A 14,951-nucleotide genomic window follows, 5' to 3' on the forward strand; every position below is an offset into this window, starting at 1 on the left:
CAGTCAAGCAGTGAATTTCAAACACAGATTCAACCACAAAGACCAGAAAGGTTTTCCATTGCCTCGCAAAGGACGACACCTATTGGTTCGCAAAGAAGGGCACCTATTGGTAGATGAAAAAACAAAAAACAGTCATTGAATATCCCTTTGAACATGGTGAAGTTATTATTTACACTTTGGATGGTGTATCAATACACCCAGTCACTACAAAGATAAAGGTGTCCTTCCTAACTCAAGGAAACCGCTCAGGGATTTCACCATGAGGCCAGTGGTGACTTTAAAACAATTACAGAGTTTAATGGATGTGATAGGAGAAAACTGAGGATTGATCAATAACATCGTAGTTACTCCACAATAATAACCTAATTGACTGAGTGAAAAGAAGGAAGCATGAACAGAATAAAATCTATCCCAAAATATGCATCCTGTTTGCAACAAGGCACTAAAGTAATAAAACTGCAAAGCAATTAACTTCTTGTCCTGAACACAAAGTGTTATGTTTGGGGCAAATCCAATACAACACATTACTGAATACCACTCTCATTAGCATAGTGGTGGCTGCATCATGTTATGGGTATGATTGGAATCGTTAAGGACTGGGGAGTTTTTCAGGATAAAAAAAATAAACGGAATGGAGATAAGCACAGGCAAAAACACCTGATTCAGTCTGCTTTCCACCAGACACTGGGAGATTAATTCATCTTTCAGCAGGGCCACAACCTAAAACACAAGGCCCAATCTATACTGGAGTTCCTTACCAAGAAGACAGTGAATGTTCCTGAGTGGCCGAGTTACAGTTTTGACTTAAATCTACTTGAAAATCTATGGCAAGACCTGAAAATGGTTGTCTAGCAATGATCAATAACCAATTTGACTTAGCTTGAAGAATTTAGAAAATAATAAGGGGTAAATATTGTACAATCCAGATGTGAAAAGCTCTTAAAGACAGTCCCAGAAAGACTCACAGCTGTAATCGCTGCCAAAGGTGCTTCTACAAAGTATTGACTCAGGGGTGTGAACTTATGTAAATTATATATTTTTGTATCATTTCATTCTCAATAAATTTGCTAACATTTCTAAAAACATTGCATCTCAGTGCTAGAAGCATCACTACAGACCCTGGTTCGATTCCAGGCTGTATCACAACCGGCCGTGATTAGGAGTCCCATAGGGCGGCGGACAATTGGCCCAGCGTCGTCCAGGTTAGGGTTTAGCCAGGTTAGGCAGTCATTGTAAGTAACAATTTGTTCTTAACTGACTTGTCTAGTTAAATAAAGGTTAAATAAAAATTAAATAAATACATGTGTTATTGTGTGTAGATGTGTGAGAAAAAAAAATTCAGCCATTTTGAATTCAGGTTGTAACAACAAAATGTGGAATAAGTCAAGGGGTATGAATACTTTCTGAAGGCACTGTATATGGAAATAATACATATGATTGTATACTATATATACAGATATATATACATATATATACATACACAGTGCTGTGAAAAAGTATTTGCCCCCTTCCTGATTTCTTATTTTTTTGCACATTTGTCACACTTAAATGTTTCAGATCATCAAACAAATTTAAATATTACACAAAGATAACCCAAGTAAACACAAAATGCAGTTTTTAAGTGATGATTTTATTTATTAAGGGGAAAAAAGCTATTCGAACCGTCATGGCCCTATGTGAAAAAGTAATTGCCCCCTAAACCTAATAACTGGTTGTGCCACCCTCAGCAGCAACAACTGCAATCAAGCGTTTGCAATAACTGGCAATGAGTCTTTCACATCGCTGTGGAGGAATTTTGGCCCACTCTTCTTTGCAGAATTGTTTTAATTCAGCCACATTGGAGGGTTTTCGAGCATGAACCGCCTTTTTAAGGTCACGCCACAGCATCTCAATTGGATTCAAGTCCGGACTTTGACTAGGCCACTCCAAAACCTTCATTTTGTTTTTTTAAGCCATTCAGAGGTGGACTTGCTGGTGTGTTTTGGATCATTGTCCTGCTGCAGAACCCAAGTGCGCTTCAGCTTGAGGTCACGAACTGATGGCCGGACATTCTCCTTCAGGATTTTTTGGTAGAGAGCAGAATTTATGGTTCCATCAATCACAGCAAGTCGTCCAGGTCCTGAAGCAGCAAAGCAGCCCCAGACCATCACACTACCACCACCATATTTGACTGTTGGTATGATGTTCTTTTTCTGAAATGCTGTGTTACTTTTACGCCAGATGTAACGGGACGCACACCTTCCAAAAAGTTCAACTTTTGTCTCGTCAGTCCACAGAATATTTTCCCAAAAGTCTTGGGGATCATCAAGATGTTTTTTGCCAAAAGTGAGACGAGCATTTATGTTATTTTTGGTCAGCAGTGGTTTTCGCCTTGGAACTCTGCCATGGATGCCATTTTTTCCCAGTCTCTTTCTTATGGTTGAGTCATGAACACTGACCTTAACTGAGGCAAGTGAGGCCTGCAGTTCTTTAGGTGTTGTTGTGGGTTCTTTTGTGACCTCTTGGATGAGTCGTCGCTGCGCTCTTGGGGTAATTTTGGTAGGCCGGCCACTCTTGGGAAGGTTCACCACTGTTCCAAATTTTCTCCATTTGTGGATAATGGCTCTCACCGTGGTTCGCTGGAGTCCCAAAGCTTTAGAAATGGCTTTATAACCCAGACTGATAGATGTCAATTACTTTGTTTCTCATCTGTTCCTGAATTTCTTTGGATCGCGGCATGATGTCTTGCTTTTTCAGATCTTTTGGCCTACTTCACTTTGTCAGACAGGTTCTATTTAATTGATTTCTTGATTCAACAGGTCTGGCAGTAATCAGGCCTGGGTGTGGCTAATGAAATTGAACTCAGCTTTCCCCAAAATGTGATTAACCACAGTAAATTAATTACTTTGTAACATAGGGCCATGAAGGTTCGGATAGCTTTTTTCCCCTTAATAAATAAAATCATCACTTAAAAACTGCATTTTGTGTTTACTTGGGTTATCTTTGTGTAATATTAAAATTTGTTTGATGATCTGAAACATTTAAGTGAGACAAATGTGCCAAAAAATTAGAAATCAGGAAGGGGGCAAATACTTTTTCACAGCTCTGTATATGCATTTTTTCTTTCTTAACAATATTTAATTTAGAGTACAATTAACAGTGCTGTAAGAAACAAGTGAATGCCTTCTTCAATTACAATATTCAACATTAGATTTACAATAAGGAATGGATATCCCAATCATTTTCAAAACCATAAGATAACTGAACTGCATGCTTTCATAGTAAAACTGAAGCATTGTGCAAGTGAAAGCTTTTCTCTTTGATTTTGCATAGGAACTGCTTGACAGTTATTTACCCCACCATCACCTGTTGGAGCCGCACAATGAATAATACTTTTGATACCTCGTTTGTGTGGAGATGAAAATTGAGAAACCGTATCCGATTTATTCTTAACGCTCTTCAACTATACTTCAAATACATGCCATAGAAAAAAAACGAGAAAAAAAACAACCTTTGAATAGCTGCTGGTTTTGTTCCCGAGAAAACACCACTGTTCTGGGAAGGCGGTTGTTAGTCCACCGGGCCTGTGTGCCTGCCAGACCATCGGGAAAATAGAAAAGAGAAACTCAAAACCAAACCAATACATTGACATTGTATCAACATCAAAGAAACAGCCAATCCGACATGCAAAACATTCTGGGCGACTATTAGGAACTCATGTTGAACAAGGAGGGAGCAGTCCTTTTTGCTCATTCTGGTCTTTTGGTGTTCACCTCAACACACACAAGATATACTGTAACCGTGATTCAGTAAGCTGGGAGTGCTGAGAAAGACATCGGATATGTGTGAGGAGAGAGAAGGAGAGAGACAGCCAGACGTTGGTCAACAGCAATACGACGGGCTCTCTAAACGTGTTTGACTGAGCCAGAGATAATAGGCCAATACATCACTGAAGATCTGCGCAGTATCACTGTCAGAAGCGAACAGCTTCACAGAGCGCAGTCTATCAGTTGGGAAATACATGGTAGTACCTTGTATTGTGGCTGTGAATATTCTTACGATAGAAAACAGAATAAGTCTCTCTCTCCTTTGGCAACAAAAGCACAGTGTTGATCATCATCATCAATATATACCTGTTGAACATGGCTGATGATTTTTGAACATCACAAAAGGCCGTTAAAATAATCGTAAAAAAATTCACACATTTTTCGCCATTGCTGCAAAATAGGTCCAGTTCTCTCAATGGCCAGTACATGTCAGTGTTTCAACACCCCTTCACCAGTCACAGAACAAGCTAAAGTGGCTGCCTTATTCCATGTCCGTCTATCTCGGCGCGTTTGGGCACACACATACAGTACAGTTCCAGTCAACTAGTTTTCAAAGGATAAATACTATAAGAAACAACTTCTCTGCCTTCATTTATACTCAGTCCGCAACCAGCGGTGTGGAGTTGAAGAGGATGGGGCATAATACTTCATCCCAAATTTGTTCCAGCTCTTTGCAGATCCGTTCAGCAGTGCAGTCCTTTGACTGAATAGGAGAAAATACAAACTGAAACTGTAAAGGGCAATAATGAGAAATAAAAATTTAGAACATTACGTTAACAACAACAAAAAAAGATCAGGCAGTAAAAGTCTCTGGAACATACACACTTTTGGCTTCCCAGTATGGTGACGACGCGCACCTTCAGTGACCTTTGGTGACCTTCAGTGACGTCCGTGTCCATGGTAAGATCCGTCAAGCAAAGGTGTCCACAAAGAGGCACCTCACACACTTCCGGCTTGAAATGAGATCGTTCAGATTCACCAACAAATGTTTCCTTGACGGATACGACCCATAGTAAAGAGTAGCTTGGTTGTTGTAACCTGTCTGACGACATGCGGTACCTAGAGTTGTTGGAGACAATTAAAGATTACATAACTTGCTGCATAAACCTTTCCTTCCAATGCAGACTTTTAGACTACAAATCTAGACAAACAAAAGGCCTAAAAGTAGAAAACCCTAAATATTAATATAACAAGATTAAAATAAATGGTGTATTTCATAGTTCCCTGCAATGACATCAGCTAAAGAGCTGACTTTCTCTTATACAAATGTGATTCCAAGCCAACGGGAGAATAGAAGATTCTGTCTTGTTTTCTCATCAGGAAAGTGTTGGCTCATTTTCTTTCTTTTGCTTTGATTGTTATCTGTACATCATAGATATCCAGGGTAAATAAATGTACAGTGAAGGAAAGTGAGGACAGTAAAGGGCTATTTTCCTTTGTCAATATCGAACAACATCTACAAAAACATCAACGATCAAAGTAAACTTAAACTCCACTTCGCAAACAAACAAAAAAAAGTGTCTCGTTAAATGAATAGAAAAAGGTGCTATATGGTATTTATATATATTTATATATGAACAGAGCTGCAATTCTTCCTCTTGAAGAACGTGTTTTTTGTAAGTGCTGTGAATCGTAGTCTTAGTGTAGTAGGCGTGTGTAGTCAAAGTTGCACCTGATGTGTTTCCTTCTTATAATCTAGTATCAACAGATTTTGTCACTTGATGATGATAATAATAGAAAATCTTGTCCTATGCCCTTAGGAGGCAGTGTTTGTTTTTGGTTCCTATGTTGAGTTTGCCTTCATATTGCAGTGCCCTCCGGTAAGTGTGAGGGCATTGGGTGGAAGTGAGGCCAGGGTCACTCTGTGTAGTAGGGCTGACGTGAAGGAGGAGAGAAGTGACTGTTGCGTTGTCGGAATGATCTGACACGTGACGAGGTCTGATCAGGATGAGGGGAGATAAGAGGTTATGCTAAGGTTTGTTTGAGGTCGAGGGTTAAGTTTGGGAGAGGCCCCCTTGCTGTTGATTTGGAGAGCAGTTCTCGGAGCCTCAGTAGCGGTGGGATTGGTGGGAGTACTGTGAGCTCTGCTGGGATGACGACGAGTATCCCTGGGACTGAGTGGAACCTTGGACGTTGCTTTGGTAACCAAGGCGGGAGTTGGAGTGCTGGAGAAGAGAATGGAGAGGAAATAGTAAACCGTTGATGGCTAGAGACCCCTGTCATTAATTATTTATCAGTCAGCACCACTGGAAAATACCGTTGTATATTTCAACCTTGCATGGGGTTTGAGAATAAATAATTCAATAACTGTACCTTGGGAGACCTTGAGGGAGGGGAATGACTTTTGTTGGCAATGTTTTGAATTGTAAAGCTGGCTGAATAATTTACAGATCAAGTATGAGTCCTATAGAAAAGCATGACGCATTGCCACAGATCTGTAGTGTTTATCAACATACCGCTGTGGCTTTTACTTGGCATCCAAAGATGTGGTCTACTTCTCACCGATTTAAAACAGAATCAGCAAGAGACTACCAACCCAATTCGGAGCAATTTACAGTGCCATGACAATTCTATATCCTAAACAGTATACTGTGTATCACGTGACATAGTAAAACGTGCACGAGCGGCTGATGCCAAAAACCCGCTGCATGTTTTATTGTTTGATGATGTAAAACCAGGACCGTTTCTTTGTGCTCTGTACTTTGCTCAGTGATTCCAATGATTGCTTTTGTTGGTCTGAATAAATAAATGATCTGGGGGACTGAGCCACCACATCAATAGATGTCAAAAGAAGGGCTAACTAACCACCTTATACTACAGCTGTAAAGAAAGCCTTCTCTGAATCAGATGACTGATTACGGACCGTGACTCACTCTAACCAGCTCAGACTGGGCCTAAGGCCAAATGTCCTAAAAAGGCAACAACAAAAAAAAGGCAGAAGTCACTGGCCTTCAGATGAGAAACCCTTCTTCTGAGCCACCAGAGTGGCCCTGAGGACCTGCTGCTGGACTGGTGCCCAGGGGGCTTGGGTAGAGGGGATGGGAGCAGAACGTGGCTGAAACTCCTGAAGTATGGAGACCTCGTAAAAAAACTACTCCCATACATCTCTGACTACAACCCACACATCGCCGCCTGTCTAGCAGTCTATCTATCCGCACTCACAGAGAGAGAGGGGGAGCAAGTGGTGCCCATTGGGATACCATAGCCTCGGGGAGAGTGATCAATGAGAAGAAAATTAGGGCGCGGAATGTGACGCCACAGCAAGCTAGCTCTCTGTTCCACTAGGTCTGCCCATCCAGAAAGCAAGGGGATATTTATACATCTGTTCTGGTGAGTCTTGAATTTGAAGAGCCCAGCAGCTGTCCACATGCAGCCTCAGCCCCCTGCTAAATATAGCCTAGTCAGTCAGTCAGTCTAGCAGCACCCCACACGGCCCGGGCCAAGCCAGGAGACACCTCTGAACAGACCACAGTTGAGGTCCGGACAAGGTCAGGGAGGTCACCTTTATCTCACCTTCCTCACACGTAATAAGACTCTCTCTTCCTCTCTACCACATTCTCCAATCTGTCCCCTTTATCAGTCACTACTCCAGTCACCCGAGCCACAGACTGTTCACTGTTACCATCTGGCAAGCGGTATCGGAGTAGCTTCTTCCACCAGGCCATCAGACTGCTGTCTCCCTACACAGACCTGCACCTTAGAGACTATCTGCACATTAGAGATGATTTGCACGGACTACCCACACACACACACACACACACACACACACAGTCAACTCTGCTGTTCTAATACATACTATTGATTCCACTACCCACTTTATACACTGAGTGTACAAAACATTAAGGACACCTGTTCTTTCCATGACATAGACTGACCAGGTGAAAGCTATAATCCCTTCAACCTTGTGGAAAGCTTTTGACACCTTGTGGAGTCCACCCCCTCCCCGCCAAAAGATAGAGCAGGCGCCAAGAGGGGGAACAACAGTGATAGGGCAGCACAATGTTTTGCTTACAGCTTTATCAGCAGGCTAGTGCGAACGAGAGGAAGGACACTATCATCCTGATATAACGTGACCTGTATTCCCACTAGACAGCACAATGCTCCGCTCCGGTCTGATTTGAGGCTGTTGTGTCTTTTCACAAGTGTTGCACGTCCCTGACATCCCCTGCTGTACGTATCTTTGCTCTCTAGTCAAATTATCAATAAAGGAACCTGTTGTTAATCATCAATAAAGGAACACTTGTTTCTTCGGGTCTCCCAAGGGCCTATATGGACATTTTGGATGTAGCAATATGTTAACATTTTGAATCAATTACATTTGCTGACATTTGGATTAAACCCATTTAAATATCAACTCCAGATAATAAATGTAAGCATGCTCCTCAAAAGACAACAACCACAAGCGATCAACCATTGGTGACTGAAGCGATGTCTACGCCTTTCATCTCCTTTCAATGAAAATGGACAGTAACACTATGGATAAGTGTAAAGCTGTAAAAACTCTAACCTGGTACTCGGACTGGTGGACCCCAGTGCCGGAGGAGGCCCCAGAGGGCCCGATTCGAGGTTTCTTGTTTGGGGGCCCCTGGTCCTGGCCGTGCTGGAGGCCTCCACCTTTGTTGGCTCCCGTAGCACCTGTGTTACCGTTGGTCTGTGCAGAGGTCTGTTGGGTGGAGGCTTGCTGGGTGCCACTCTGCTGCTGGGCCTGGGCCTGGGCTGTCGTCTGCTGGTGCTGTTGGGCCTGGTTCTGATGGAGGACAAACACACACAAGTGTTCAGTTAGAGACTGACACCCTGACAGGTTCCTTAGAGTATAACTCTGTTGTAATGTTGTAATCTGCCATTGTGCACCAACACACTCACTGATTCCTTTAAGTAACAGTGTAGTCAGACATTCATACACAATGTACATAAGGTCACTATGGAAAATGCTCACTCAGAAAATGGTATCAAGACAATGTTGCTGTACAACAACAGCCAAATTAACAATGTTTCACTGATCCATCATTGTCACCCTCCCAAATAGTTGGGAACTGGTTAGTACAGTATGTACCCAATATTGTGGTCAGGGGTTTGTTTGCTCAGAGTCCTCAGCCCAGCTTACCACTTCTCAACCACAGGAGGTCAGTGGCACCTGGCTGGAGGGGAGTGGAATGGTATCAAATATATGGTTTCCATGTGTTTGACATTCCATTCGCTCCGTTCCCGCCATTATGAGCAGTCCTCCCCTCAGCAGCCTCCTGTGTTCTCAACATATCCACAAGGCTGAGACATGTGAACCTTAGGGTCAGCGAAAACAAGAGTGGTGTAAAGTACTTAAGTAAAAATACTTTAAAGTACTACTTAAGTCGTTTTTTTGTGGTATCTGTACTTTACTATTTCTATTTTTGACTATTTTTACTTCACTACAAAATATTGTACTTTTTACTCCATACATTTTCCTTGACACTCAAAAGTACTCGTTACATTTTGAATGCTTAGCAGGACAGGCTGATGGTCCAATTCCCGCACTTATCAACAGAACATCCCTGGTCATCCCTACTGCCTCTGATCTGGCAGACTCACTAAACACACATGCTTCGTTTGTAAATTATGTCTGAATGTGCCCATGGATTTCCAAATATAAGGACATTGAAATGATTTATAATTTTACTTTTGATACTTAAGTGTATTTTTTTAAACCAAATCTTTCTCGAATTTTACTGAAGTAGAATTTTACTAGGTGACTTTTACTTGAGTCATTTTCTATTAAGGTATCTTTACTTTTAAACAAGTATGACAGTTGGGTACTTTTTCCACAACTGGAAAACAAGGAGTCCCTCTCATACCCTCTGGGCCCAGGTTGGCAGAGGCCCTGCAGCCTTCATGACGGCTGCTCTGAGGCAACACTTGTATCAGGTGTTGCCTACTTGAAAACAGCTGCTAATGTGATGCAGGCCTGTGGAATGGCAGAAACCGCTCTGTGAGGAGGGGACTGGTATCTTTCTGGCTGTAGTACACACATGCACTCCCTTTCACCTCGTATACACTGATTTGGCTCGGTGTCATACAAGCACCTGCTTTCTGTATGGTCTGGCATATTCATAACATGGTGTTTGATACTCATGCTACGGAACCAGCCAGCCTACATGATCAGTAACACTTTTGTCCAAATAAAGCCTCCTGTAGCCTATCTGCTATCAGGGGAAAGGCTCAACATTACATTACATTTACATTTAAGTCATTTAGCAGACGCTCTTATCCAGAGCGACTTACAAATTAGTGAGATTTACCTTAAGTGAGATATGCATAGAGAGCTAGGTGAGATATGCAGGGGTGCAACTTTGGTTTTAGAAGTGGGGGGCGCCATATTTTTTTTATATATATTTTTTTTTATCCAGCCGGATAAACACTCCAAACAGCCTACCCGACCACTCGGAGACGTCCACATTATCCTAAAGCACACGGTTGCCTCGTTTTGTATCACATTCCAATGATAAAACTGGAGGGGCAAAAATGCAATTACAGAATGTGTGGGTGGGGGGGCACATGTCCCCAGTTAAAGTGTTGGCCCTGGAGGTATGCATCGAGAGTGTATGACAGAGAAGGCCTGGGATTTCCTCTTGATTTGTATCTCACTGATCCACCGGTGGTCTATGAACTAAAGACCACCACCTGACGAATTCAGTTTAACCTAATTTATTTTATTATCTTTGTTTAGCCCGTGTGCTATCAGGGGGCAGGCTAACTGGAATGCCTTTACTTCCAGAGGTCAGTGGACCTCTTCTGGAGTGCTGGGTGCAGCTGCTGCTGTTTGTGCAGCTTGTCCTTATTATCCCATGACATGCCATTCCCTCTCCTAAAACACTGACTCCTTTAGTGCATAGGACACTGTAACGCCCTGGCCATAGAGGGGTTTTTTGTTCTTTATTTTGGTTAGGCCAGGGTGTTACATTGGGTGGGCGTTCTATGTTCCTTTTTCTATGTTTTGGTATTTCTTTGTTTTGGGCCGTGTGTGTGGCTCCCAATCAGGCACAGCTGAAGCTCGTTGCTGCTGATTGGGAGTCACACATAAGGAGCATGTTTTTCCTTTGGGTTTTGTGGGTAATTGTTTCTGTTTGAGTATTTTCCTAACAGGACTGTTTGCTGTCGTTTTGTTCATTTTGTAGTGTTCTCTTGTTTATTTGAATTAAAATTCTAATGATGAGCACATCCTCTGCTGCACCTTGGTTCCCTCTTACAGACAGCCGTTACAGAATTACCCACCAACAACGGACCAAGCAGCAGAGGAAGGAGCAGCACAAGGAGAGGCACCAGGAGAAAAGCTATCTGGAGTCATGGACTTGGGAGGAAATCCTGGATGGGAAAGGACCATGGGCTCAAGCTGGGGAGTATCGCCGCCCGCAGTGGGAGATCGAGGCGGCGAGAGCTGAGAGGCGCTGGTACGAGGCAAGGGAGCTCAACGGACACGGGAGGCAGCCCCACAATTTTTTGGGGGGGGGGCACACGGGGAGATTGGCAGAGTCAGGTGGTAGACCTAAGCCAACTCCCCGTGCTTACCGGAAGCAGCGTGGTACTGGTAGGACACCGTGTTATGCTGTGGAGCGCACGGTGTCCCCAGTGCGCGTTCAAAGCCCGGTGCGCTACATACCAGCCCCCCGCAAGTGCCATGCGAGTGCAGGCATCGAGCCAGGGCGGATGGTGCCAGCTCAGCGCGTCTGGTCTCCAGTGCGCCTCCTCGGTCCAGGTTATCCTGCGCCGGCGTTGCGCACTGTGTCTCCAGAGCGCTGGGAGGGTCCAGTTCGCCCAATGCCTGCTCTCCGCCTGTGCCGGGCCAAAGTGGGCTTTCAGCCTGGAGTGTGGGTAAAGAGTGTCCGTACCAGAACTCCAGTGCTCCCCCACAGCCCGGTTTATCCTGTGCCTCCTCCTCGGACCAGGCCTCCAGTGGGTCTCCCCATCCTGGTCCATCCTGTGCCACCTCCCAGGACCAGGCCTCCAGTGGGTCTCCCCATCCTGGTCCATCCTGTGCCACCTCCCAGGACTAGGCCTCCAGTGGGTCTCCCCATCCTGGTCCGTCCTGTGCCACCTCCCAGGACTAGGCCTCCAGTGGGTCTCAACTGTCCTGAACTGCCAGAGTGGCCAGGGACGCCCGCCAGCCCGGTGAGTCCTGTGCCTACGCCTAGGGCCAGGCCTCTGTCATGTCTCCCCAGCCTGGTGAATCCTGGGTCAGTGCCGTCGGAACAGCCAGGGTCGCCTGCCAGCCGGGCTCAGCCAGGGTCGCCCGCCAGCCGGGCGCAACCATCGCCGGCCGCCAGCCGGGCGCAACAAGGGTCGCCCGCCAGCCGGGCGCAACCATCGCCGCCCGCCAGCCGGGCGCAGTCAGCGTCGCCCACCAGACCTTCGGCGCGGCCAGGTGCGCCACCTAAGAGGGCGACGTCAAGGGTGGAGCAGAGGCCACGTCCCGCACCTGAGCCGCCGCCGTAAGAAGGCCCACCCGGACCCTCCCCTTCAGAGTCAGGTTTTGCGGCCGGAGTCCGCACCTTTGGGGGGGGGTACTGTAACGCCCTGGCCATAGAGGGGTTTTTTGTTCTTTATTTTGGTTAGGCCAGGGTGTTACATTGGGTGGGCGTTCTATGTTCCTTTTTCTATGTTTTGGTATTTCTTTGTTTTGGGCCGTGTGTGTGGCTCCCAATCAGGCACAGCTGAAGCTCGTTGCTGCTGATTGGGAGTCACACATAAGGAGCATGTTTTTCCTTTGGGTTTTGTGGGTAATTGTTTCTGTTTGAGTATTTTCCTAACAGGACTGTTTGCTGTCGTTTTGTTCATTTTGTAGTGTTCTCTTGTTTATTTGAATTAAAATTCTAATGATGAGCACATCCTCTGCTGCACCTTGGTTCCCTCTTACAGACAGCCGTTACAGACACAAGTAAAGATGAAAGTGGATCAGATGTGAACTCATGCTGTAGCGGGATATGTGATCCGGAGGCTCATGCGGCAGCGGGATATGTGATCCTGAGGCTCATGCGGCAGCGGGATATGTGATCCTGAGGCTCATGCGGCAGCGGGATATGTGATCCGGAGGCTCATGCGGCAGCGGGATATGTGATCCGGAGGCTCATGCGGCAGCGGGATATGTGATCCGGAGGCTCATGCGGCAGCGGGATATGTGATCCTGAGGCTCATGAGGCAGCGGGATATGTGATCCTGAGGCTCATGCGGCAGCGGGATATGTGATCCTGAGGCTCATGCGGCAGCGGGATATGTGATCCTGAGGCTCATGCGGCAGCGGGATATGTGATCCTGAGGCTCATGCGGCAGCGGGATATGTGATCCTGAGGCTCATGCGGCAGCGGGATATGTGATCCGGAAGCAGTGTCTTAGGCAAGTGGTTCCCAAACCCCTTCCCTCATTTTGCCATGTCTTGTGTGTGTTCACGTGATATCTGAGTGACACAAACATTACAACAAAATCAATGGCCTAACCTGAGTGGTGCAGTGGTCTAAGGCACTGCATTGCAGTGCTAGCTGTGCCACTAGAGATCCAGGCTCTGTCGAAGCTGGCTGTGACCAGGAGACCCATGGGGCGGCGTACAATTGACCCAGTGTCGTCTGGGTTAGGGGACGGTTTGGCCAGCAGGGATGTCCTTGTCCCATCGCGCTCTAGCGACTCCAGTGGAGGGCAAAGCGCATGCACGCTGACACGGTCATCAGTTGTACGGTGTTTCCTCCAACACATTGGTGCGGCTGGCTTCCGGGTTAAGCCGGCATTGTGTCAAGAAGCACTGCGGCTTGGTTGAGTAGTGTTTCGGAGGACGCACGACTCTCGACCTTCGCCTCTCCCGAGTCCGCATGGGAGATGCATCGATGAGACGAGACTACAGTGGGGGGAAAAAGTATTTGATCCCCTGCTGATTTTGTACGTTTGCCCACTGACAAAGAAAGAAGTCTATCATTTTAATGGTAAGTTTATTTGAACAGTGAGAGACAGAATAACAACAAAAATATCCAGAAAAAAGCATTTCAGAAATGTTAGAAATTGATTTGCATTTTAATGAGGGAAATAAGTATTTGACCCCCTCTCAATCAGAAAGATTTCTGGCTCCCAGGTGTCTTTTATACAGGTAACGAGCTGAGATTAGGAGCACACTCTTAAAGGGAGTACTCCTAACCGCAGCTTGTTACCTGTAAAAAAGACACCTGTCCACAGAAGCAATCAATCAGATTCCAAACTCTCCACTATGGCCAAGACCAAAGAGCTCTCCAAGGATGTCAGGGACAAGATTGTAGACCTACACAAGGCTGGAATGGGCTACAAGACCATCGCCAAGCAGCTTGGTGAGAAGGTGACAACATGTGGTGCGATTATTCACAAATGGAAGAAACACAAAAGAACTGTCAATATCCCTCGGCCTGGGGCTCCATGCAAGATCTCACCTCGTGGAGTTGCAATGATCATGAGAACGGTGAGGAATCAGCCCAGAACTACACAGGAGCATCTTGTCAATGATCTCAAGGCAGCTGGGACCATAGTCACCAAGAAAACAATTGGTAACACACTACGCCGTGAAGGACTGAAATCCTGCAGCTCCCGCAAGGTCCCTCTGCTCAAGAATACATATACATGTTCGTCTGAAGTTTGCCAATGAACATCTGAATGATTCAGAGGACAACTGGGTGAAAGTGTTGTGGTCAGATGAGACCAAAATGGAGCTCTTTGACATCAACTCAACTCGCCGTGTTTGGAGGAGGAGGAATGCTGCCTATGACCCCAAGAACACCATCTCCACTGTCAAACATAGAGGTGGAAACATTATGCTTTGGGGTGTTTTTCTGCTAAGGGGACAGGACAACTTCACCGCATCAAAGGGACGATGGACGGGGCCATGTACCGTCAAATCTTGGGTGAGAATCTCCTTCCCTCAGTCAGGGCATTGAAAATGGGTCGTGAATGGGTATTCCAGCATGACAATGACCCAAAACACACGGCCAAGGCAACAAAGGAGTGGCTCAAGAAGAAGCACATTACGGTCCTGGAGTGGCCTAGCCAGTCTCCACACCTTAATCCCATAGAAAATCTGTGGAGGGAGCTGAAGGTTCGAGTTGCCAAACGTCAGCCTCGAAACCTTAATGACTTGGAGAAGATCTGCAAAGAGGAGTGGGACAAAAT

At 45.5% G+C, this 14,951-nt stretch overlaps 1 protein-coding gene across 4 annotated transcripts in view; it reads right to left on the reverse strand.

Annotated features, from left to right (window-relative positions):
* Window positions 1-1,614: 1,614 nt before the first annotated feature.
* LOC115194053 (cyclin-dependent kinase 19) overlaps window positions 1,615-14,951 on the reverse strand; it is a 65,846-nt gene continuing 52,509 nt past the window's right edge. For 2 of the 4 annotated variants that reach the window (XM_029753361.1, XM_029753379.1), the window contains exons 12-13: window positions 8,314-8,553; window positions 1,615-5,971 (exon numbers count right to left, since the gene is read on the reverse strand). In XM_029753361.1, the coding sequence (XP_029609221.1) occupies window positions 5,855-5,971; window positions 8,314-8,553 (357 nt within the window). In that variant the 3' untranslated portion in view covers window positions 1,615-5,854. The remainder of the gene's footprint in view (window positions 5,972-8,313; window positions 8,554-14,951) is intronic. The other 2 variants (XR_003878279.1, XR_003878278.1) reach the window with 2 other exon arrangements.

This window comes from Salmo trutta, chromosome 1, assembly GCF_901001165.1.
Source record: "Salmo trutta chromosome 1, fSalTru1.1, whole genome shotgun sequence".
NCBI lineage: Eukaryota > Metazoa > Chordata > Actinopteri > Salmoniformes > Salmonidae > Salmo > Salmo trutta.